A 24,020-nucleotide genomic window follows, 5' to 3' on the forward strand; every position below is an offset into this window, starting at 1 on the left:
AAGGGGATGGTGGTCAATGATAAGGAGAAGGAGTCCTTCATCAACGAGCCTAAAGATGACAAGCCTACCGACTCGGGCTCGGGCCAAAAACGAAGAGATGGGAAGAAGAAGAAGACGAGGCGCATCAAGGCGATCGTCTACTACGACGACAGCGACGAGTCCTCTTCTTCCTAAAAGGACGACGACAACGTCTACGAGTACAAGAAGACAGTTAATTCAAACTTCTCTTTTGATTATTCTCATATTCCTCAAAGTACTAATGCTCATTTACTCTCCATTCCACTTGGTAAACCTCCTCATTTTGATGGAGAGGACTACGGATTTTGGAGTCACAAAATGCGTAGTCACTTGTTCTCTCTCCATCCTAGTATATGGGAGATAGTAGAGAGTGGAATGAAATTTGATAGCTCAGATAGTCCTTTGTTTATCAATGAACAGATTCATAAAAATACACAAGCTACTACTGTGTTGTTAGCCTCATTGTGCAGGGACGAGTATCATAAGGTGAGCGGCTTGGACAATGTCAAGCAGATCTGGGACACCCTCAAGATCTCACATGAGGGGAACGACGTCACCATGCTCACCAAGATGGAGTTGGTGGAAGGCGAACTCGAGAGATTCGCAATGATAAGAGGGGAGGAGCCAACCCAGACGTACAACAGGCTCAAAACCCTCGTCAACAAGATAAGGAGCTATGGAAGCACGCGATGGACGGACCACGACATTGTCCGCCTAATGCTAAGGTCCTTTACCGTCCTTGATCCACATCTTGTGAACAATATTCGTCAGAATCCTAGGTACACGAAGATGACGCCCGAGGAGATCCTTGGAAAGTTCGTAAGCGGGCGGATGATGATCAAGGAGGCTAGATACGTCGACGATGCATTAAATGGTCCAATCCAAGAGCCTCAAACTATTGCTCTCAAGGCAACAAGGAGCAAGGAGGCACTACCTAGCAAGGTGGCGCAAGTTGAGGCGACCGGGCTTAATGATGAAGAGATGGCCCTGATCATCAAGCGGTTCAAGACAGCGCTAAAGGGTCGCAAGGAGCACCCCAACAAGAACAAGACGAAGGGGAAGCGCTCCTGCTTCAAATGTGGTAAGATTGGTCATTTTATCGCAAATTGTCCCGATAATGATAGTGACCAGGAAAAGAAGAGTGGAAAGTGGGAAAAGAAGAAGAACTACAAGAAGGCGAAGGGCGAGGCACATCTTGGAAAGGAGTGGGATTCGGATTGCTCCTCGTCCGACTCCGACAACGAAGGACTCACCGCCACCGCCTTCAACAAGTCATCCCTCTTCCCCAACGAGCATCACACTTGCCTCATGGCAAGGGAAAAGAAGGTAAGCACTCGTAATACTAGTACTTATGCTTCTTCAAGTGAGGATGAGTCTAGTGATGATGACGAAATAGATTATTCATGTTTATTCAAAGGCCTAGATAGAACCAAGGTAGATAAAATTAATGAATTAATTGATGCCTTGAATGATAAGAATATGTTATTAGAAAAGCAAGATGATCTTTTGTATGAAGAGCATGATAAATTTGTTAGTGCACAAAATTCTCTTGCTCTAGAAGTTAAAAGGAATGAAATGCTTTCTTGTGAACTATCTACTTGTCATGAAACCATTTCTACTCTAAAAGGTGTTAATGATGATTTAAATGCTAAACTAGAAGTAGCAAATAAATCTAACTCTTGTGTAGAACATATTATAATTTGCAATAGGTGCAAAGATTTTAATGTTGATGCTTGTAGTGAACACCTAGCTTGCATTTCTAAATTAAATGATAAAGTGGCTAGTCTTAATGCTCAACTTAAGACTAGCAAGAGTGAATTTGACAAGCTAAAATTTGCAAGGGATGCCTACACGATTGGTAGACACCCCTCAATTAAGGATGGTCTTGGCTTCAAGAGGGAAGTCAGGAACTTAACAAGCCAAAAGGCTTCCATATCCACCAAAGAGAAAGGGAAGGCCCCTGTGGCTAGTAGTGCTCAAAAGAACCATGCCTTCATGTATCATGATAGGAGACATTCTAGAAATGGCTATAGAAGTTATAATGATTTTGATTCTCATGCCATGGTTGCTTCTAGCTCCTCTATTATGCATGATAGAAACTTAGCTAGGAGAAATGTTATTAATAACATGCCTAGAAGAAATGTTGTTCATGTGCCTAGGAAAACAAATAGTGAACCTTCTACAATTTATCATGCTTTAAATGCTTCCTTTGCTATTTGTAGAAAGGATAGGAAGATAATTGCTAGAAAATTAGGGGCAAAATGCAAGGGAGATAAAACTTGCATTTGGGTCCCTAAGGCTATTTGTACTAACCTTGTAGGACCCAACATAAGTTGGGTACCTAAGAGCCAAGCCTAAATTTGCCTTGCAGGTTTATGCATCCGGGGGATCAAGCTGGATTATCGACAGCGGATGCACAAACCACATGACGGGGAAAAAGAGGATGTTCTCTTCCTACGTCAAGAACAAGGATCCCCAAGATTCAATCATATTCGGTGATGGGAACCAAGGCAAGGTTAAATGCTTAGGCAAGATTGCAATCTCAAATGAGCACTCTATTTCTAATGTATTCTTAGTTGAGTCGCTTGGATATAATTTGTTATCCGTAAGTCAATTATGTAATATGGGATATAATTGTCTATTCACAAATGTAGATGTGTCTGTCTTTAGAAGAAGTGATGGTTCACTAGCTTTTAAGGGTGTATTAGACGACAAACTCTATTTAGTTGATTTTGCAAAAGAGGAGGCCGGTCTAGATGCATGCTTAATTGCTAAGACTAGCATGGGCTGGCTGTGGCATCGCCGCTTAGAACATGTGGGGATGAAGAACCTTCACAAGCTTCTAAAGGGAGAACACGTGATAGGTCTAACTAATGTTACTTTCAAAAAAGATAGACCTTGTGCAGCTTGTCAAGCAGAGAAACAGGTGGGAAGCTCTCATCATGCCAAAAATGTGATGACAACATCAAGACCCCTGGAGTTACTTCATATGGACCTCTTCGGACCCGTCACCTATCTAAGCATAGGAGGAAGTAAGTATGGTCTTGTTATAGTTGATGGTTTTTCCCGCTTCACTTGGGTATTCTTTTTGCAGGATAAATCTGAAACCCAATTGACCCTCAAGCGCTTCCTAAGGAGAGCTCAAAACGAGTTTGAGCTCAAAGTGAAGAAGATAAGAAGCGACAATGGGTCCGAGTTCAAGAACCTTCAAGTGGAGGAGTATCTTGAGGAGGAAGGAATCAAGCACGAGTTCTCCGCTCCCTACACACCACAGCAAAATGGTGTGGTAGAGAGGAAGAACAGGACACTTATAGACATGGCGAGGACGATGCTTGGAGAATTCAAGACCCCTGAGCGCTTTTGGTCGGAAGCCGTGAACACGGCTTGCCACGCCATCAATCGGGTCTACCTTCATCGCCTCCTCAAGAAGACTTCGTATGAGCTACTAACCGGTAACAAACCCAATGTTTCGTATTTCCGAGTTTTTGGGAGTAAATGCTACATTCTAGTGAAGAAGGGTAGGAATTCCAAATTTGCTCCCAAAGCCGTAGAAGGGTTTTTGTTAGGTTATGACTCAAATACAAAAGCGTATAGGGTCTTCAACAAATCATTGGGTTTGGTTGAAGTCTCTAGTGACGTCGTATTTGATGAGACTAATGGCTCTCCAAGAGAGCAAGTTGTTGATCTTGATGATGTAGATGAAGAAGACGTTCCAACGGCCGCAATGCGCACCATGGCGATTGGAGATGTGCGGCCACAGGAACAAAATGAGCAAGATCAACCCTCTTCCTCAACAATGGTGCATCCCCCAACTCAAGACGATGAACAGGTTCATCAAGAAGAGGCGTGTGATCAAGGGGGAGCACAAGATGATCAAGTAATGGAGGAAGAAGCACAACTGGCACCTCCAACTCAAGTCCGAGCGATGATTCAAAGGGATCATCCCGTCGACCAAATTTTGGGTGACATTAGTAAGGGAGTAACTACTCGATCTCGATTAGTTAATTTTTGTGAGCATTACTCTTTTGTCTCTTCTATTGAGCCTTTCAGGGTAGAGGAGGCCTTGCTAGATCCGGACTGGGTGTTGGCCATGCAAGAGGAGCTCAATAACTTCAAGAGAAATAAAGTTTGGACACTGGTGCCTCGTCCCAAGCAAAATGTTGTGGGAACCAAGTGGGTGTTTCGCAACAAACAAGACGAGCACGGGGTGGTGACAAGGAACAAGGCTATACTTGTGGCAAAAGGTTATGCCCAAGTCGCAGGTTTGGACTTTGAGGAGACTTTTGCTCCTGTAGCTAGGCTAGAGTCCATTCGCATTTTGCTAGCATATGTCGCTCACCATTCTTTCAGGTTGTCCAAATGGATGTGAAGAGCGCTTTCCTCAACGGGCCAATCAAGGAGGAGGTGTACGTGGAGCAACCCCCTGGCTTCGAGGATGAACGGTACCCCGACCACGTGTGTAAGCTCTCTAAGGCGCTCTATGGACTTAAGCAAGCCCCAAGAGCATGGTATGAATGCCTTAGAGACTTTTTAATTGCTAATGCTTTCAAGGTTGGGAAAGCCGATCCAACTCTTTTTACTAAGACTTGTGATGGTGATCTTTTTGTGTGCCAAATTTATGTCGATGACATAATATTTGGTTCTACTAACCAAAAGTCTTGTGAAGAGTTTAGCAGGGTGATGACTCAAAAGTTTGAGATGTCGATGATGGGCGAGCTAAGCTATTTCCTTGGGTTCCAAGTGAGGCAACTTAAGGATGGGACCTTCATCTCCCAAACAAAGTACACGCAAGACTTGACCAAGAGGTTTGGGATGAAGGACGCCAAGCCCGCAAAGACTCCATTGGGAACCGACGGACACACCGACCTCAACAAAGGAGGTAAGTCCGTTGATCAAAAGGCATACCGGTCTATGATAGGGTCTTTACTTTATTTATGTGGTAGTAGACCGGATATTATGCTTAGCGTATGCATGTGTGCTAGATTTCAATCTAATCCAAGGGAATGTCACTTAGTGGCTGTGAAGCGAATTCTTAGATATTTAGTCGCTACACCTTGCTTCGGGATCTGGTATCCAAAGGGGGATACCTTTGACTTGATTGGATATTCAGACTCCGACTATGCTGGATGTAAGGTCGATAGGAAGAGTACATCGGGGACGTGCCAATTCTTAGGAAGGTCCCTAGTGTCATGGAGTTCCAAGAAACAAACTTCTGTTGCCCTATCCACCGCTGAAGTCGAGTACGTTGTCGCAGGACAGTGTTGCGCGCAACTACTTTGGATGAGGCAAACCCTCAGGGACTTTGGCTACAATCTGAGCAAAGTCCCACTCCTATGTGATAATGAGAGTGCTATCCGCATGGCGGATAATCCTGTTGAACACAGCCGCACAAAGCACATAGACATCCGGCATCACTTCTTGAGAGACCACCAGCAAAAGGGGGATATCGAAGTGTTTCATGTTAGCTCCGAGAACCAGCTAGCCGATATCTTTACCAAGTCTTTAGATGAGCAGAGCTTTTGCAAGTTGCGTAGTGAGCTAAATATCTTAGATTCGCGAAACTTGGATTGATTTGTAGCATACATGTGCTTATGCCTTTGATCATGTTCCATATGCAATTTGTTGTTTATTTATGGTGCTCAAGTTGTCCAAGCACTCCCCGGACCTCACAAGTCCATTTGCAAGTGATGCACAAATTTAGGGGGAGATGTGCTACAACTTGACCCTTTGAGACTAATTGTGTGCTTGAGTTTGCTTAATTTAGTCTCAAAGGAGGTTTGAAAGGGAAAAGGTGGACTTGGACCATGCAAGACTTCTACTGCACTCCGATGAAAGAGTAACTAACTCCAAGTTCATCTCCATGCTCTTATTGCCTTTTACTCTTAGTTGAAGATTTTGGTAAGGCAATGGGGTTAAAGGGCCAAAATTGATCCCGTTTTGGTGATTGATGCCAAAGGGGGAGAAAATAAGGCCAAAGCAAGGAAATGGATAAGCTACCACTTGAGAATTTTGAAAATAGTAGAGTTAGAGTTTTTGTTTGTCAAAATACTCTTGTTTGTCTCTTATTGTCCAAAGTTGGTCTCTTGTGGGGAGAAGGCTTAATTATGAGAAAAAGGGGGAGTTTTTGAATCCTTGATCAATTTCTCGTGAAATATCTCTCTTTATGTTTCAACACGTGTGTTTGACTTAGAGATAGGAAATTGAGTTTGATTTGCAAAAAGAAACCAAGTGGTGGCAAAGAATGATCCATATATGTCAAATTTGAATCAAAACAATTTTGAGTTCTTATTTGAAATGATTTTGCACTTGTTCTACTTGCCTTATGTTGTGTTGGCATAAATCACCAAAAAGGGGGATATTGAAAGGGAAATGTGCCCTTGGGCCATTTCTAAGTATTTTGGTGATTTAGTGTCCAACACAAGTGCCTAAGTGTTAAAAAGGTGGACAAAGTTCAAATCAAGTATAAAGGTATGTTTCTCAGACTTAGTACATTGTTTTAGAGACTAATGTATTGTGTCTAGGTGCTGGAAACAGGAAAAATCAAGTTGAAATTAAAGATGGCTTTGTTCAGCCAAAGTCAGCTCTGTCTGGGTGCACCGGACTGTCCGGTGGTGCACCGGACAGTGTCCGTTGCGCCAGGCTGGCTCAGGCGAACTTGCTGCTCTCGGGAAGTGATTAACGACATACGATTATAATTCACCGAACTGTCCGGTGTGCACCGGACTGTCCGGTGAGCCAACGGTTGGCCAGGCCAACGGTCGGCCGCGCGATCCGCGCGAGACACGTGGCCGAGCCAACGGTCGGAAGAGGGCACCGGACAGTGTCCGGTGCGCCAACGACTCTAAAGCGCCAACGGTCGGCTTCGCCAAAGAAGGAAAAAAATCCGCACCGGACAGTGTCCGGTGGTGCACCGGACTGTCCGGTGCGCCAGGCGACAGAAGGCAAGAATTGCCTTCCTGGAATGCACTCAACGGCTCCTAGCTGCCTTGGGGCTATAAAAGGGACCCCTAGGCGCATGGAGGAGGACACCAAGCATTCTCTAAGCATTCCTAAGCACCAAGACTTCGATTCCGCGCATTTGATTCTTTGCGATAGCAATTAGAGCTCCATTTGAGTTGTGAACTCGCTAAGTTGTGTTGTGAGCTCTTGTTGCGACTTGTGTGCGTGTTGGTACTCTGATTTCGTGTCTTGTGTGTGTTGCTCATCCCTCCCTTACTCCGTGCTTCTTTGTGAACATCAAAGTGTAAGGGCGAGAGGCTCCAAGTTGTGGAGATTCCTCGCAAACGGGATATAGTAAAGCAAAGCAAAACACTGTGGTATTCAAGTGGGTCTTTGGACCGCTTGAAAGGGGTTGATTGCAACCCTCGTCCGTTGGGACGCCACAACGTGGACTAGGCAAGTGTTGAACTTGGCCGAACCACGGGATAAACCACTGTGTCTATCTGTGATTGATCTTCTTGTGGTTATCGTGTCTTGCAAAGACTCTTCTCTAGCCACTTGGCATTCTTGTGCTAACTCCTAATCAAGTTTTGTGGCATTAAGTTTCAAGTTTTACAGGATCACCTATTCACCCCCTCTAGGTGCTCTCAATTGGTATCAGAGCCGTTCTCTTCAAGAAAGGGACTAACCGCCCGAAGAGATGGATCCTAGGGGCAAGGGGATGGTGGTCAACGATAAGGAAAAGGAGTCCTTCGTCAACGAGCCTAAAGATGACAAGCCTACCGACTCGGGCTCGGGCCAAAAACGAAGAGATGGGAAGAAGAAGAAGACGAGGCGCATCAAGGAGATCGTCTACTACGACGACAGCGACGGGTCCTCTTCTTCCTAAAAGGACGACGACAACGTCTACGAGAACAAGAAGACGGTTAATTCAAACTTCTCTTTTGATTATTCTCGTATTCCTCAAAGTACCAATGCTCATTTACTTCTCTTGTGACATTAAGTTTCAAGTTTTACAGGATCACCTATTCACCCCCCTCTAGGTGCTCTCAAGTATAGATTCGTTTTTTTTCAAATTTTCTTAAAAAATTGAATAAGGTGAGCAGGTTAAACTTAGATATAATTTAGGATTGAGGGAGTACTTGACATGAACCACGATCATAAACTTTTCCATAACCAGAGTCTGTCATTCCGTGATTCTCATGTTCTGCCATCATTTTATGTTCTCTCATTCTCATTCTCATTCTTTGTTCTGTCTTTCTCATCCCCCTCCCCGCAAAACCCATTCTCATTCCCATTCCAATTCCCCCGTACAACCCACGTCTAGCTAAAATTAAAAACAAACAAACATGTCCTCTATGGGATTTGAACCCGTGACCTTTCAAGCAAAGGCCAAGAGTAGCTACCGCTACCACATGTGTGTTTATGTCTATATCTATGACAGGAAACACATCTACTACATCTCTCACCAAGCTCACTTGTTACCCTTGCACAATGCGTAGTAGTAGATAAGTATCACAGAGATTCTTGAATTATATTTTTGGATGAAGGTAATATTATTTAAAGAAGAGCTTTACATGTAATTTTTTTGAATAATGTTTATACTTAAATTCCCTTTTTGCATACGTGACATTTATTCTTCGTAATATTTTTCCATGGAACAGACTTGTGGGTCATTTTCATAAACCAACGCCAAACATGAATCCATGTTTCTTACTTGAAACCCCGAACAAACACCATGAGCAGGAGGCACTCGCGTTAGCGTCGCTCATCGATGACGAGAAGAAGCTTGGTGACTATCAGTTCGACTTCTAGAAGCAGTCCTACGTGGTCGCATGCGTCGCTGTGTACGACAAGCTCCCGCGAAGCCGCCGCTTGGACGCGGTCCAGAGCAGCTGTACCGCGCTGTCCATCGTTAAGCAGGGGGCCTCATGGTTGTCGTCAATGTCGACGACTCTAAGGTTGTTCTGGACACCGCATCCGACGACGACGTCATCACGTCGTCCAGCTCATCGTCCACCTGAAGCCCAACCTGTCACGTAAGTCGCTACTGACCGGACATGAGTTCTTGTGCGCTGGGACGATGAACGTTGCTGACGTTGTGTGAGTGTCCTCGAACATGATGTATGTAGTGGAGTAGCGCATCCGGTAGTGCAACGGCTAGGGGTACTACCTCGCTGATGAGCCCAGGGTGCACTTCGTTTGACAGCCCAACCAAGAGTCATCGGTACTCGTCATGTCGTGCGCGTTCGACGACTACTATATCGAGGATTGTGGCGTCATCATGGCGCCAGAGGAGGATCGACAACAGTGACCAGTTCGTCATCCTCGCCACCGTTAGGGTAGCTTTTGTGCCGGCATGCATTTAATTCTCTTCGCAAACACACACACTTACCTTGTTGTTTAAGCAAGAGCGTATAGCGGTGCATGTCTGATGACTAACGATGTACGAGGGAATTTCTTCCGGCATGTGTGGAACGTGCTCTCTAATGATGAGACCATATAAATCGTGACATATATCGAAGTCTGCATGATATTGATAATTGCAATATAGTGGTGAAACAACTAGATTAAAATAACAAAATTTATGTATAGTTAGGATCATAAATTGATTATGAAATATTTTTTTCATAACAGTATAATATACATTTTGTATATAAATTATCGTAGTATACTAATATTATATATTTCGGTTGTAGGTCACTCAGCTCGGACAGGGAGAGGCGGAGAGCGCATGCGTCCTTGTTCCCCATTACCTAGCTAAAGAAAAAAAGCGAAAGCGTGAAGGCGCAACACGCTGCGGGCCTACGATGTAAAGATCCCCACTCCCAGCTCCAGATCGACGGATGACAACAACACAAAGGATCCGGCATAGCAAGCTGGCCAGCAACAACATTGTGCCCATGCGAACCGAGAGCGCCCGAGCCCCTCCCGCCCAGGGGTCCCACCTCCCGGAGTCCGTCCACATCCGCCTCCCATTCCCACACACAAGGCACGCCTGCCCCCAACACCAAGATTTTTCATACCACCACTGTCTGCAGCAGGCATCACTGACATCTTTGCCCCGCGGTCTGCGACCCCGCATGTCGGTCGAGGGTGTCGTTATCAAAATAGTGGCTGCAACCGCCGGTTAGTGATACAGTTCCTCTCAGAAAGATTGGGCCTGATGCGAGACGTTGGATCGGCATCCAACGACTGCGTTCCGCTACGGTTCGCCGCCCACGGCGACATGCGGTGCAGATCTCGGCTTGGCCCGTACGCCGCCCCCACACTCCTCCACGCAAACACGTCACGCAGGCAGTGGTGGTAGCCCCGCTCCGCTCACAGCACTGTTCGGTGGAATGCCTCACTAGTCACTCACTACTCACTAGTAGGGCTCCTGCTGCCTCCAGGTCCAGCCCACGCTACCCCACACCGCCGTTCCTCCACTGAGCAAACCCCGCCGCCGACGAGATGAAGGGAGCAATGCCGCCGCGCCAGTTCATGGTGCCGGGCCCTGGGGGGCCGATGCTGCCACCGCAGCAGCAGTTCGGGCTGGTGGAGACGCGCCCCCCGCTGGCGGCCGTGCTGCGGCCGCGCTTCAACATCCCGGGCCTCCACCCGTCAGCGGCGGCCGCCGCCGCGGCCTCGGGCGCGGGCAAGATCGCCTCCACCTATGACCTCGTCGAGCCGATGCGGTTCCTCTACGTGCACGTCGTCAAGGCGCGAGACCTCCCCGCGGTGTCCGCCACGGGCGCCATCGACCCCTTCGTCGAGGTCAAGCTCGGCAACTTCAAGGGCACCACGCCCGTCAGGGCGGCCAGCCACAACCCGTCCTGGCAGCAGGTCTTCGCCTTCTCCGCCACGCACCTCCAGTCCCATCTGCTCGAGGTCGCCCTCAAGGCCAAGGATCTCGCCGGCGACGACCTCGTCGGCCGCGTCGCCTTCGACCTCGCGGAGGTGCCGGTCCGCGTGCCCCCGGACTCGCCGCTCGCGCCGCAGTGGTACCGCCTCGAGACCAAGCGCGGCGAGAAGCTGCCGCACGGCGAGATCATGCTCTCCGTCTGGCTCGGGACCCAGGCCGACGAGGCGTTCCCGGACGCCTGGCACTCCGACGCGCACGCCGCCGCGGGCCCGGCGGCCGTCGCGTCCACGCGCGCCAAGGTATACTTCTCGCCCAAGCTCGTCTACCTCCGAGTCGCGGCCATCGCCGCGCAGGACCTCATCCCGCATGACACCTCGCGCCCGATGAGCGCCTGCGTCAAGCTGCAGCTCGCCGGCCAGCTCCGCCGCACGCGCCCCGGCGCACCGCCGGGGACGCCCAACCCGATTTGGAACGAGGAGTTCATGTTCGTCGCGTCGGAGCCCTTCGACGAGCCGCTCGTCGTCACCGTCGAGGACCGTGTCGCGCCAGGCCGCGACGAGATGCTAGGCCGCATTTTCCTGCCCCTCGCAGCAGCAATGCCGCGGCACGACCACTTCGGCAAACCCGTGGAGCCGCGGTGGTACAGCCTCATGCGCCCCTCTGATGATCCTGATAAGAAGGAAGTCAAGTTCGCAAGCAAGATACAGATTCGGATGTCGCTTGATTTTGGGTACCATGTCCTTGACGAGTCCACCTACTACAGCAGTGATCTGCAGCCATCATCAAAACCTGCAAGGAAACCAAGCATTGGGATGCTTGAGCTGGGAGTTCTGGGTGCGCGAAACTTGGTACCGATGAAGCCCAAGGATGGACGCACCACGGACGCCTACTGTGTGGCCAAATATGGACCAAAGTGGGTGCGCACCAGGACTATTCTTGACACGCTGAATCCACAATGGAATGAGCAGTATACCTGGGAGGTCTTTGATCCTTGCACCGTGATCACAGTGGTGGTGTTTGACAATGGTCAAATTGGGAGCAAGAATGGCGGTGGCCCAGATCAGCGGATTGGGAAGGTCAGGATCCGGCTCTCAACACTGGAGACGGACAGAGTGTACACGCATTTCTACCCTCTGCTGGTTTTAAATCCGAGTGGACTCAAGAAGACCGGCGAGCTTCATTTGGCTGTGCGGTTTACCTGCACAGCTTGGGTGAACATGATGGCGCTGTATGGTCGTCCGCTGCTTCCAAAGATGCACTACACGCAGCCGATCGCTGTGATGCAACTGGACTACCTGAGGCACCAGGCAATGCAGATTGTTGCAGCCAGACTCAGCCGCGCTGAGCCGCCGCTGCGCAGGGAGGTTGTGGAATATATGCTCGATGTGGATTCACATATGTTTAGTCTCCGGCGCAGCAAGGCTAATTTCCATCGTATCACCTCACTGTTCTTTGGTTTTCTGGCAATGCTCAAGTGGTACGACGGCATCAGGAGCTGGTGGAACTCGATCACGACGGTGCTAGTGCACATGCTGTTCCTGATACTGATCTGCTACCCGGAGCTCATCCTGCCTACCATCTTCCTCTACATGTTCATGATCGGGCTCTGGAACTATCGTTTCAGGCCAAGGCATCCGTCGCACATGGACACTAAGCTGTCCCATGCTGAGCTGACACACCCTGATGAGCTTGACGAGGAGTTCGACACATTCCCTTCCTCCAGACCAGCTGAAATCGTAAGGATGCGCTACGACAGGCTGAGGAGCATCGGAGGCCGTGTGCAGACCGTGGTTGGGGACCTGGCGACACAAGGCGAGAGAGCCCATGCTTTGCTGAGCTGGAGGGACCCTCGGGCCACCGCCATCTTCGTTTTCTTGTCCCTGGTGGTCGCCGTTGTTCTGTACGTGACGCCGTTCCAGGTTCTGATGGTGATAGGCATGCTTTACCTGCTTCGACATCCCCGGTTCCGCAGCAGGATGCCCTCCGTGCCTTTCAACTTCTACAGAAGACTGCCTGCCAGGTCCGATATGCTCCTTTGAGATCACAGTATTCGGCGTGAGAGAATCGGGTGCAAGTCTTTACTTATTTATGTCTGTTCTGCTCGGTTCCTTCTGATTAGTATCAGATCAGATGTGAATATACCAGATGAGTTCGTATATTAGAGGTCATTTAGTGTCCCAGGAATAAGGTGTTGGTTTAATGGTTCATTTCCTTTTGAGTTTTTGGGATAGTGAGGGGAGGTTTTTGGGTGCAGAAATGTAATGTTAACTCCGGGCTATTAGCATAGAACTAAAGGCAGGAACAATATTATCCCCCGTGTATTATGTTTGTACTATTTGTGTCAATTTTGTTTGTGTTTCAGTGATCTTTTCCTTGCTGTTTGTATTTACGTGTGACCATGTCGTGTTCGAACCACTGATTGTTTTGGTTCACTGGATATGTCCTGCTTGCTGCAGTTGTAGGGTCTGATTGGTTCAGTGTCTAACTTAGGCACACTTTGCCTAATTTTTCTGTCTAAGTTTAGTTTTTTAATTTAAACGACTAACCTTAGATAACTATAACACAGTTAGTCACGAACCAAACATGCCCGTACTCCAGTAATAGGCTGTTTTGATATGTTGTTTGTTGGTGACAAATTTTGCCCGTTGCCAGGGTTCTTCATCGTTGTGGCCTGCAAGATTGTTGCTTTGGCTAATCTTTTGACTGTAGGTGCCGTGTTTCTAGACTAGTGTTCGGTGGCCTAGTGTAGAAATGAAGCCGCATTTCCTATGAATCACGCGTCCCTTTTTCTTGCGGGCAAGGGGCAACAAACGTAGTACGTCTACGAGAGTGCGTGAAGGATGTTAGTCATTTGCGAAGGTGAAGAAGGTATTGAAATTTGAAAGATAGGATTTACTAGTCGTGCATTGCCACGATTTCTATATACCATTAACATATAGAATAAACACTACTATTGGAGGAATAATTATAGCAGCATCCGAAGCGGGATCCGATTTCTAATTACATTCATGAAACCTAGATTATGATTCCACCTTGTCACCCGGTTTTGGGACCCCCTTGTAATGGGTAAGGATTGAGTCGCGAAGGGCTAGGGGGGGAGGAACACGTTCTCAAGGGTGGTCCGGAGTCGTGTAACCGCTTAGCCTAGTCCAGCGCCCTATGCCCTGCACACTCCACCATCCTAGGATGGTTGTTCCCGAACCTAGGGCTTGGCCCTTAGAGGCCTAAACCTTACCCTGACCAAGGAACATGTCTCGAGAACCTGCTCGGCAAGGTTCGGAAACAAAATCCAGAATATTGAAGCGCTCAGAACAACGACCCGTAGATACATTGTTGAGCACCATAACAAGGTTGTGTGTAGGGACACCCTTTTTGTAGGTCACTAGGCGAGGAGGCGAACTGGAGCTGCGCAAGGAAGAGCGGTGGCGACTGCTACTCCCCTCACCAGGCGAGGCCTAGCGCTGCGACGTATCCTGTGACACATAAGGTGGATCACCGGGGAACCCGATATCGACCTCTGAGTACAATGTGCCTCAGCATTAACCGCGGACGAGACAGATACCTACCCACTCTAGCGGTGGGCGCTACGACCAAAGTACACGGGTCGCACAGTGGCTCGTGCTTACCAAGGCAGGACATTTGAATCTCTGCGCCGCTTGGGCTGCTGCCATCATGGCACCCACTTTAGCGCGCGAGGTACCAAGGTGGAGGGTGACAAGTGAGGAAGACATGACGACGTCGCTTGAGCATCCCTACACACTGTAGCGCTTCAGCCTACGCCGCAACCTATTCCAGCGCTCTGCCCCGATTAGACGAGGCAAGGGCACGACGGGCCAGGAGACGTACACGAAGACTAGAAGAAGATCCATCGCCCGCGCATATCTAGCCGATGCGTTCACACACACCCGAGAGGCCGATGGACTCACGTCTAGTGCGTGGCGAACCATCACAAGAAAGGGTCCGCCCCTTACACTGTATAAACCCCCGAGCAATTCACATAGATTACTCGAGGGCTACATCTAACAGGTGAGCTTCGGAACCGCTCAAGAAAAGCCTTTGGAACTCCAAGGAATTACACAAAGGCTTGGGGGCTATTGTAGGGTACCTGAGAACAGGGTATCCAAAAAAAGGCCCAAAGGCCTCCAAAAGATGGCCCACTAACCAGTCGGCCCACCTGCCAAGTGGCTCGGCGTGAAGGTCCAAAAGGCCTCCCGGTGCCGGCCCGTCAACCGGCTTGCCTGCTAAACAAATACTGCCGAACAACCCAGTGAGACGGGCTGTCGATCAACATGTCTGTCGAGCAACCCAGCGAGACGGAACGGACGACCAACCTACCCGCCGAGCAACCGTTAGATTGATCTTGATTTCAGAAACATAATAGTATTAATTTCGCATTCCTTGAAGTTTAGATAAATTGGTTATGAATTTTGTATCTGCTACGTCTGCTACATACAGTTAATTAAGCACATGTTTACATAAAGTCAATGCATATGGTGGATCAGATGCCGGTAACCAATAACCGATTATAGTTTCCGTTTTCATGGCTACTGGGCATCGCGAGAACACTACGGGTATGTTTGGTTCCCTGGCCCAGTGCACGACCAGGCCCATTTGAATCAACAACGCCATGTTTGGTTGCCTGGCCCAACTTGGGAGCCTGTCTGAGATGAGCCCAACACAATATCGTGGCCAGGCCCGATTGGAACGCAGATAAACCACTTCACGATTGAGCCTGGCTGTCGCGGTCTAGGGTTCGCAGTCTCTCCTCTCGCGACTCGCCGCCGCCGCGGCTCTCACTCCAGCCAGACCTGGCCGCTCTGCTCCGCTTCGACCCACGCGACATCTTCCTCCCTGAGGACGCGCTCACCGGCTCCAACCCGTCCGTTGCCGCCAAATTCCTCCACGGCCTCCTCCACCCTGCGGACTCCGCCACTGCCGTCCCTGGAGACTTCACCTTCCGCGACCGCTTCCTCCTCCGCGACCCAGCCGACGCGCTCGCTCTACCGGGCCTCCTCATCCTCCCCAGTCGTTCGGGTTCGCTCCCCTCCTCCCAAATCCTTATTCTGGTTTCCTGTCCTGCTCCAGTGCAGAGAATGCTGATTTTGGTATTATTGTGTGTGCGTGGCTAGTGCGATCTATCTCGGCGAGACCTTCTGCAGTCACTCTCTTGCGACCTTGATATGTTCTCAGCTGCGAGTGAACCCTAGCTGATCTGTTCTTGATCTGTTCTCAGGTTTGATTTCATCTGCTTTGTCTTCTCATTCTAGATCTGCTTTGATTAATATTAGCAATGATCTGTTTTCAGCTGCTTTCCTTTGTTTATGTTAATCAGATCTGGTCTAGAAAGCAGCTGTTTCTAGCAAACTGATTGTTGTATTAATCTGATTAGGGTTTGATTAATATAACTGATTAGTTTTATTAATCAGTTTGCTTTGCTTCATTGTTGTATTCTCGATCTGCTTTGCTTTGATTAATATAACTGAAAACAAAGCAGCTGATTCTAGCAAAGCAGCTGATTAGTTTCATATTAGCTGATCTAGGCAAAATGTTCTCATTCTAGATCTGATTAATATAACTAATTGTTGGTGGGTATCTGATTGGTCCATGTTTGGATGAAAAACTTGCATCTTTTCATTACTGATCTGTTTAACTGAACTTAACTGACCTGAACTTAACTGAACTTAACTGAAAAACCTGCATAGTTTTTCAGTGATGTACTTTCATATTAGTATATAACTGATTGTTGGTGGATATCTGATTGGTCCATGTTTTGGATGAAAAACTTGCATCTTTTCATTACTGATCTGCTTAACTGAACTTAACTGACCTGAACTTAACTGAAAAACCTGCATATCTTTCAATATTACTATCTGTTTGGTCCATGTTTTGCCATGTTTATTTATTGACTTAACTAAATTTAACATGTTTGTCATGCTTGTCTTGTTTAATTTAATGGATTATGCAACTAGCATAATCTGTCTATTATATTAAGTAGCTAGTTGTTCCTCTTTTCTTCTCCCCCTCTTACCTTCATCTATTCTTGTTTCCTCTTCCCTTACAACAATCTTACCTTTGTTCATCCTTTCTTCTCCCCCTCTGTAGCTTCTTGTCTTGTTTAATTTAATGGATTAATGCATTATATTATGCAACTACCTCCATAACTATCTTCTTTTTATACTATGCAGGTAGTTAATGCATTATATTATGCTGCTACCTCCATAACTCTCTTCTTTTATTCTGATCATTTTTAGTGATGAAAATATTTAAAGTCTGAGCTTAGGACCAGATTTCACTGATGTTTTTTTTCAATCTGAGCAGACCACAATTTTTCAGTGATGTTTTTTTCAATCTGAGCAGACCACAATTTTTCAGTGATGTTTTTTGGTTCAATCTGAGCAGATCTCAATTTCTCAGTGATGTTTTTTTAATCTGAGCAGAGTACAATTTTTCAGTGATGTTACCAAGCCAGTTTGGAGGAACATCATTAGATGTGACAACCCTGGCTTGTTTTTTTCAGTCTGAGCAGAGTACAATTGTTTCTCATTCAACAATTTTTTCCCTTTATTCAGATATGTTGGGTCCAAATCGTCATTTGCTGAAGTTGAGAGCATCGACATTGGTTGTTGCTATATCTTGTTGGTTGTTTGCATGCCTTAGGCGTAGAATCTTTCATCCTCGTGTCACATATGGTCCAATGTTTCAAAGGGACATTGAGAGGCAGGCAAATCTTAGATTTATCTATGAATCTGATGATATCCAATGTGTGGAGCTGCTTAGAATGTCTAAGGTCCCTTTCTTTGAGCTTTGTGGTTTGTTTCGGTCTCGACACTTGCTAAGGGATAGTATTCACAGTTCTGTAGAAGAACAAGTTGCAATGTTTCTACATGTTGTTGGTCATAATCAAAGGTTTAGGGTTCTCAAATTCACCTTCCGAAGATCTACTGAGACTATTAGTAGATATTTTCACGAGGTGTTAAGTGCAATTGGTGAGCTACACACTGAGATGATCACCCCTCCTTCCACCTCTGTCCATCCCAAAATTCATCTTAGTAGAAGATGGTACCCATACTTCAAGGTACTTTCCATTCCATTTAGGATTGCACATTAACCATTTAATTGAAATATGTTAGTATTGTCTTTGTTTTAATCATTTTAACTTAAACATTTAGGATTGAGTTGGTGCCATTGATGGCACACATGTATTGGCTAGGGTTCCTAGTTCAATGAGAGCAGCCTTCATGGGTAGAAAGCACACAACGACACAAAATGTTCTAGCAGCTGTTGATTTTGATTTGAGATTTACCTATGTTCTTGCTGGCTGGGAAGGTTCAGCTCATGATGCCTTGATTCTATCGGATGCATTGGAAAGATCTGATGGCCTCATTGTGCCACCAGGTAATTCCATAACATGTTTGAATATGCTTTTAAATTACTTCACAATCAAACTAACTAGAATTCTTTGAACTAGGAAAATTCTATTTAGTTGACGCTGGTTATGCTGTTGAAAGGGAAATGTGCCCTTGGGCCATTTCTAAGTATTTTGGTGATTGAGTGCCAACTCAAGTGCTTAAATGTGAATTTATGCCATGGATGAATAAAGTGCAAATCAAGAGCAAAGGTATGTTTCTAAGTCTTAGTACATTGGTTTTGTGTACTAATATACTTGCCTAAGTATTGGAAACAGGAAGAAAAAGAAAAGAAAAGAGTTGGCTGTGTACAGCCGAGGGGCTGTTTCGGTCTGGGGCACCGGACTGTCCGGTGGTGCACCAGACAGTGTCCGGTGCGCCAGGCTGCCTCGGCCGAAGTATCCGCTCTCGGGAATTCGCCGACGGCGTACGACTAAAATTCACCGGACTGTCCGGTGAGCCAACGGTCGGCCGCGGAACCCGCGCGCGACACGTGGCCGAGGCAACGGTCGGAAGGGGGCACCGGACTGTCCGGTGTGCACCGGACATGTCCGGTGCGCCAACGGCTCCCAGATCTGCAACGGTCGACTGCGCTGTTTAAGGAAGGAAATCGGGCACCGGACACTGTCCGGTGTGCACCGGACTGTCCGGTGCACCCGACGACAGAAGGCAAGGATGGCCTTCCAGATTTATTCTCAACGGCTCCTAGCTGCCTTGGGGCTATAAAAGGGACCCCTAGGCGCATGGAGGAGAACACCAAGCATTCCTACAACATTCCTAAGCACCAAGACATCGCTCTCGCACATTTGTTTCATTGTGATAGCATATAGAGCTCTTGTGGAGTTGTGAACTCTTTGAGTGGTGTTGTGAGCTCTTGTTGCGACTTGTGTGCGTGTTGTTGCTCTGATCTTTTGAAGTCTTGTGTGCGTTGCTCATTCCCCCTTTGCTCTGTGTTTCTTTGTGAACTTCAATTGTAAGGGCGAGAGGCTCCAAGTTGTGGAGATTCCTCGCAAATGGGATTGAGAAAAAGCAAGCAAAACACCGTGGTATTCAAGTGGGTCTTTGGACCGCTTGAGAGGGGTTGATTGCAACCCTCGTCCGTTGGGACGCCACAACGTGGAGTAGGCAAGCGTTGGTCTTGGCCGAACCACGGGATAAACCACTGTGTCACCTCTGTGATTGATCTCTTGTGGTATTGTGTTTTGTTGAGACTCCTATCTAGCCACTTGGCATTTATTGTGCTAACACTTAACAAGTTTTTGTGGCTATAAGTTCAAGTTATTAGGATCACCTATTCACCCCCCCCCTCTAGGTGCTCTCAATTGGTATCGGAGCCATTCTCTTCAAGAAGGGACTAATCGCCCGAAGAGATGGATCCTAAGGGAAAGGGGATGGTGGTCGACAACAACGAGAAGGAGTCTATCTTCAACGAGCCGAAGAATGACAAGTCTACCGACTTGGGCTCAAGCCACAAGCGCAAAGATGGGAAGAAGAAGAAGACAAGGCGCATCAAGGAGATCGTCTACTACGACAGCGACGAATCCTCTTCTTCCCAAAAGGACGATGACAACGACTACAGGAAGACGGTCAATTCGAACTTTTCATTTGATTATTCTCGTATTCCACATAGTTCGAATTCGCATTTGCTTTCCATTCCTCTTGGCAAACCTCCACACTTTGATGGGGAGGACTACGGATTTTGGAGTCACAAAATGCGTAGTCATTTATTCTCTCTCCATCCAAGCATATGGGAGATTGTAGAGAATGGAATGAAATTTGATAGCTCAGATAGCCCTATGTTTATTAATGAACAGATTCATAAAAATGCACAAGCCACTACTGTGTTGCTAGCCTCTTTGTGCAGGGACGAGTACAACAAGGTGAGCGGCTTGGACAATGCCAAGCAGATATGGGACACCCTCAAGATTTCTCACGAGGGGAACGACATCACCATGCTCACTAAAATGGAGTTGGTGGAGGGCGAACTTGGAAGGTTTGCGATGATAAGGGGCGAGGAGCCAACCCAAACATACAACCGGCTCAAGACCCTTATCAACAAAATAAGGAGCTATGGAAGCATGCGATGGACGGACCATGACGTCGTCCGACTATTACTAAGGTCCTTTACCATTCTTGATCCTCATTTGGTGAATAATATTCGTGAGAATCCCAGGTACACCAAAATGTCGCCCGAAGAAGTCCTAGGAAAATTCGTCAGCGGGCGAATGATGATTAAGGAAGCAAGGTACGTGGACGACGCCTTGAATGGACCGATCAACGAGCCGCAACCTCTTGCTCTCAAAGCAATAAGAAGCAAGGAGGCGCTACCTAGCAAGGTGGCACAAATTGAGGCGACCGGACTTAATGATGAAGAGATGGCTCTCATCATCAAACGCTTCAAGTCGGTACTAAAGGGTCACAAGGGGCAGCCAAGCAAGACCAAGACAAAGGGGAAGCGATCATGCTTCAAATGCGGTAAGATTGGTCATTTTATTGCTAACTGTCCCGAAAATGAAAGTGACCAGGAACACGGGAGCAAGAGGGAAAAGAAGAAAAATTACAAGAAGGCCAAGGGCGAGGCACATCTAGGAAAGGAGTGGGACTCGGATTGCTCCTCCTCCGACTCTGACAATGAAGGACTCGCCGCCACCGCCTTCAACAAGTCATCCCTCTTCCCAAACGAGCGTCACACATGCCTCATGGCAAAGGAGAAGAAGGTATGTACTCGAGACGGTACTACTTATGATTCCTCTAGTGATGATGAATCTAGTGATGAGGAAATAGACTACTCTAGCTTGTTCAAGGGATTGGATAGAAATAAAATTGATAAAATCAATGAATTGATTGATGCATTGAATGAGAAGGATAAACTCTTAGAGAAACAAGAAGATTTACTGTATGAAGAGCATGATAAATTTGTAGAAGCTCAAAGATCTCATGCTCTAGAAGTTAAAAGAAATGAAATGCTTTCTTGTGAATTATCTTCTTGCCATGAGACAATTTCTAAATTAAGGAGCATTAATGATGATATGAATGCTAAGTTAGAGATTGCTAATAAATCCAATTCTTGTGTAGAACATGTTGCAATTTGTACTAGGTGTAAAGATTTTGACATTAATGCTTGTAGTGAACACCTAGTTTCAATTTCCAAGCTTAATGATGAATTGGCTAGTCTTAATGCTCAACTTAAGACTAGCAAGAATGATTTCGATAAGCTAAAATTTGCAAGGGATGCCTACACGATTGGTAGACACCCCTCAATTAAGGATGGACTTGGCTTCAAGAGAGAAGCTCCCATCTCCGCCAAGGAGAAAGGGAAGACCCCTATGGCAAGTAGCACTAAAAGGAATCATGCTTTTATGTATCATGATAGGAGACAAACTAAAAACGCTTATAGGAGTTATAATGCTTATGATGATTTTGACTCTCATGCCATGTTTGATTCTAGTTCTTCCTATATGCATGGTAGAAATATGCCTAGAAAGAATATTATTCATGCTCCTAGGAAAGTAGTGAATGAACCTTCTACAATATATCATGCTTTGAATGCTTCCTTTGCTATTTGTAGAAAGGATAGGAAAATAGTTGCTAGAAAATTAGGGGCAAGATGCAAGGGAGACAAAACTTGCATTTGGGTCCCTAAGGATATTTGTGCTAACCTTGTAGGACCCAACATGAGTTGGGTACCTAAGACCCAAGCCTAAATTTGCCTTGCAGGTTTATGCATCCGGGGGCTCAAGCTGGATTATTGACAGCGGATGCACAAACCATATGACGGGAGAGAAGAAGATGTTCACCTCCTACGTCAAGAATAAAGATTCCCAAGATTCAATTATATTCGGTGATGGGAATCAAGGCAAGGTAAAAGGGTTAGGTAAAATTGCAATCTCCAATGAGCACTCTATCTCCAATGTGTTTTAGTAGAGTCTCTTGGATATAACTTGCTATCTGTTAGTTAGTTATGTAATATGGGATATAACTGCTTATTTACAAATGTAGATGTGTCTGTCTTTAGAAGATGTGATGGTTCACTAGCATTTAAGGGTGTATTAGACGACAAACTTTATTTAGTTGATTTTGCAAAAGAGGAGGCCGGTCTAGATGCATGCTTAATTGCTAAGAGTGGCATGGGCTGGCTGTGGCATCGCCGCTTAGCACATGTAGGGATGAAGAATCTTCACAAACTTCTAAAGGGAGAACACGTGATAGGTTTGACTAATGTGCATTTTGAAAAAGATAGACCTTGTGCAGCTTGTCAAGCAGGGAAACAAGTGGGAGGCTCTCATCACACCAAAAATGTGATGACAACATCAAGACCCCTGGAGCTGCTACATATGGACCTCTTCGGACCCATCGCCTATCTAAGCATAGGAGGAAGTAAGTATGGTCTAGTTATTGTTGATGACTTTTCCCGCTTCACTTGGGTATTCTTTTTGCAGGATAAGTCTGAAACCCAAGGGACCCTCAAGCGCTTCCTCAGGAGGGCTCAAAATGAGTTTGAGCTTAAGGTGAAGAAGATAAGAAGCGACAACGGGTCCGAGTTCAAGAACCTTCAAGTGGAGGAGTTTCTTGAGGAGGAGGGGATCAAGCACGAGTTCTCCGCTCCCTACACACCACAGCAAAATGGTGTGGTAGAGAGGAAGAACAGGACACTCATTGATATGGCGAGGACGATGCTTGGAGAGTTCAAGACCCCCGAGTGCTTTTGGTCGGAAGCCGTGAACACGGCTTGCCACGCCATCAACAGGGTCTACCTTCATCGCCTCCTCAAGAAGACGTCGTATGAGCTTCTAACCGGTAACAAACCCAATGTATCTTACTTTCGTGTATTTGGGAGCAAGTGCTACATTCTAGTGAAGAAGGGTAGAAATTCTAAGTTTGCTCCCAAAGCTGTAGAAGGGTTTTTGTTAGGTTATGACTCAAATACAAAGGCGTATAGAGTCTTCAACAAATCATCGGGTTTGGTTGAAGTCTCTAGCGACGTTGTATTTGATGAGACTAATGGCTCTCCAAGAGAGCAAGTTGTTGATTGTGATGATGTAGATGAAGAAGATGTTCCGACGGCCGCTATACGAACCATGGCGATTGGAGAAGTACGGCCACAGGAACAAGATGAGCGAGATCAACCTTCTTCCTCAACAACGGTGAATCCCCCAACTCAAGAAGATGAACAGGTTCATCAAAAGGAGGCGTGTGATCAAGGGGGAGCACAAGATGATCAAGTGATGGAGGAAGAAGCGCAACCGGCACCTCCAACCCAAGTTCGAGCGGTGATTCAAAGGGATCATCCCATCGACCAAATTCTGGGTGACATTAGCAAGGGAGTAACTACTCGATCTCGATTAGTTAATTTTTGTGAGCATTACTCCTTTGTCTCTTCTATTGAGCCTTTCAGGGTAGAGGAGGCCTTGCTAGATCCGGACTGGGTGTTGGCCATGCAGGAGGAGCTCAACAACTTCAAGAGAAATGAAGTTTGGACGCTGGTGCCTCGTCCGAAGCAAAATGTTGTGGGAACCAAGTGGGTATTCCGCAACAAACAGGAAGAACACGGGGTGGTGACGAGAAACAAGGCTCGACTTGTGGCAAAAGGTTATGCCCAAGTCGCAGGTTTGGATTTCGAGGAGACTTTTGCTCCTGTGGCTAGGCTAGAATCAATTCGTATCTTGCTAGCATATGCCGCTCACCATTCTTTCAGGTTGTACCAAATGGATGTGAAGAGCGCTTTCCTCAACGGGCCAATCAAGGAGGAAGTGTACGTGGAGCAACCCCCTGGCTTCGAGGATGAACGGTACCCCGACCACGTGTGTAAGCTC

General features: G+C 46.9%; 1 protein-coding gene across 1 annotated transcript; it reads left to right on the top strand.

Moving 5' to 3' along the window:
* The first annotated feature begins 10,280 nt into the window (after positions 1-10,280).
* Positions 10,281-13,185, top strand: LOC100286098 (phosphoribosylanthranilate transferase). The gene has a single exon (NM_001158986.2). It carries the CDS (start codon positions 10,411-10,413, stop codon positions 12,838-12,840), a length of 2,430 nt encoding a protein of 809 aa, NP_001152458.2. The 5' UTR covers positions 10,281-10,410; the 3' UTR covers positions 12,841-13,185.
* Positions 13,186-24,020: the final 10,835 nt, after the last annotated feature.

The sequence above is a fragment of the Zea mays genome, chromosome 8, assembly GCF_902167145.1.
Source record: "Zea mays cultivar B73 chromosome 8, Zm-B73-REFERENCE-NAM-5.0, whole genome shotgun sequence".
In the NCBI taxonomy this organism is placed as follows: Eukaryota; Viridiplantae; Streptophyta; class Magnoliopsida; order Poales; family Poaceae; genus Zea; species Zea mays.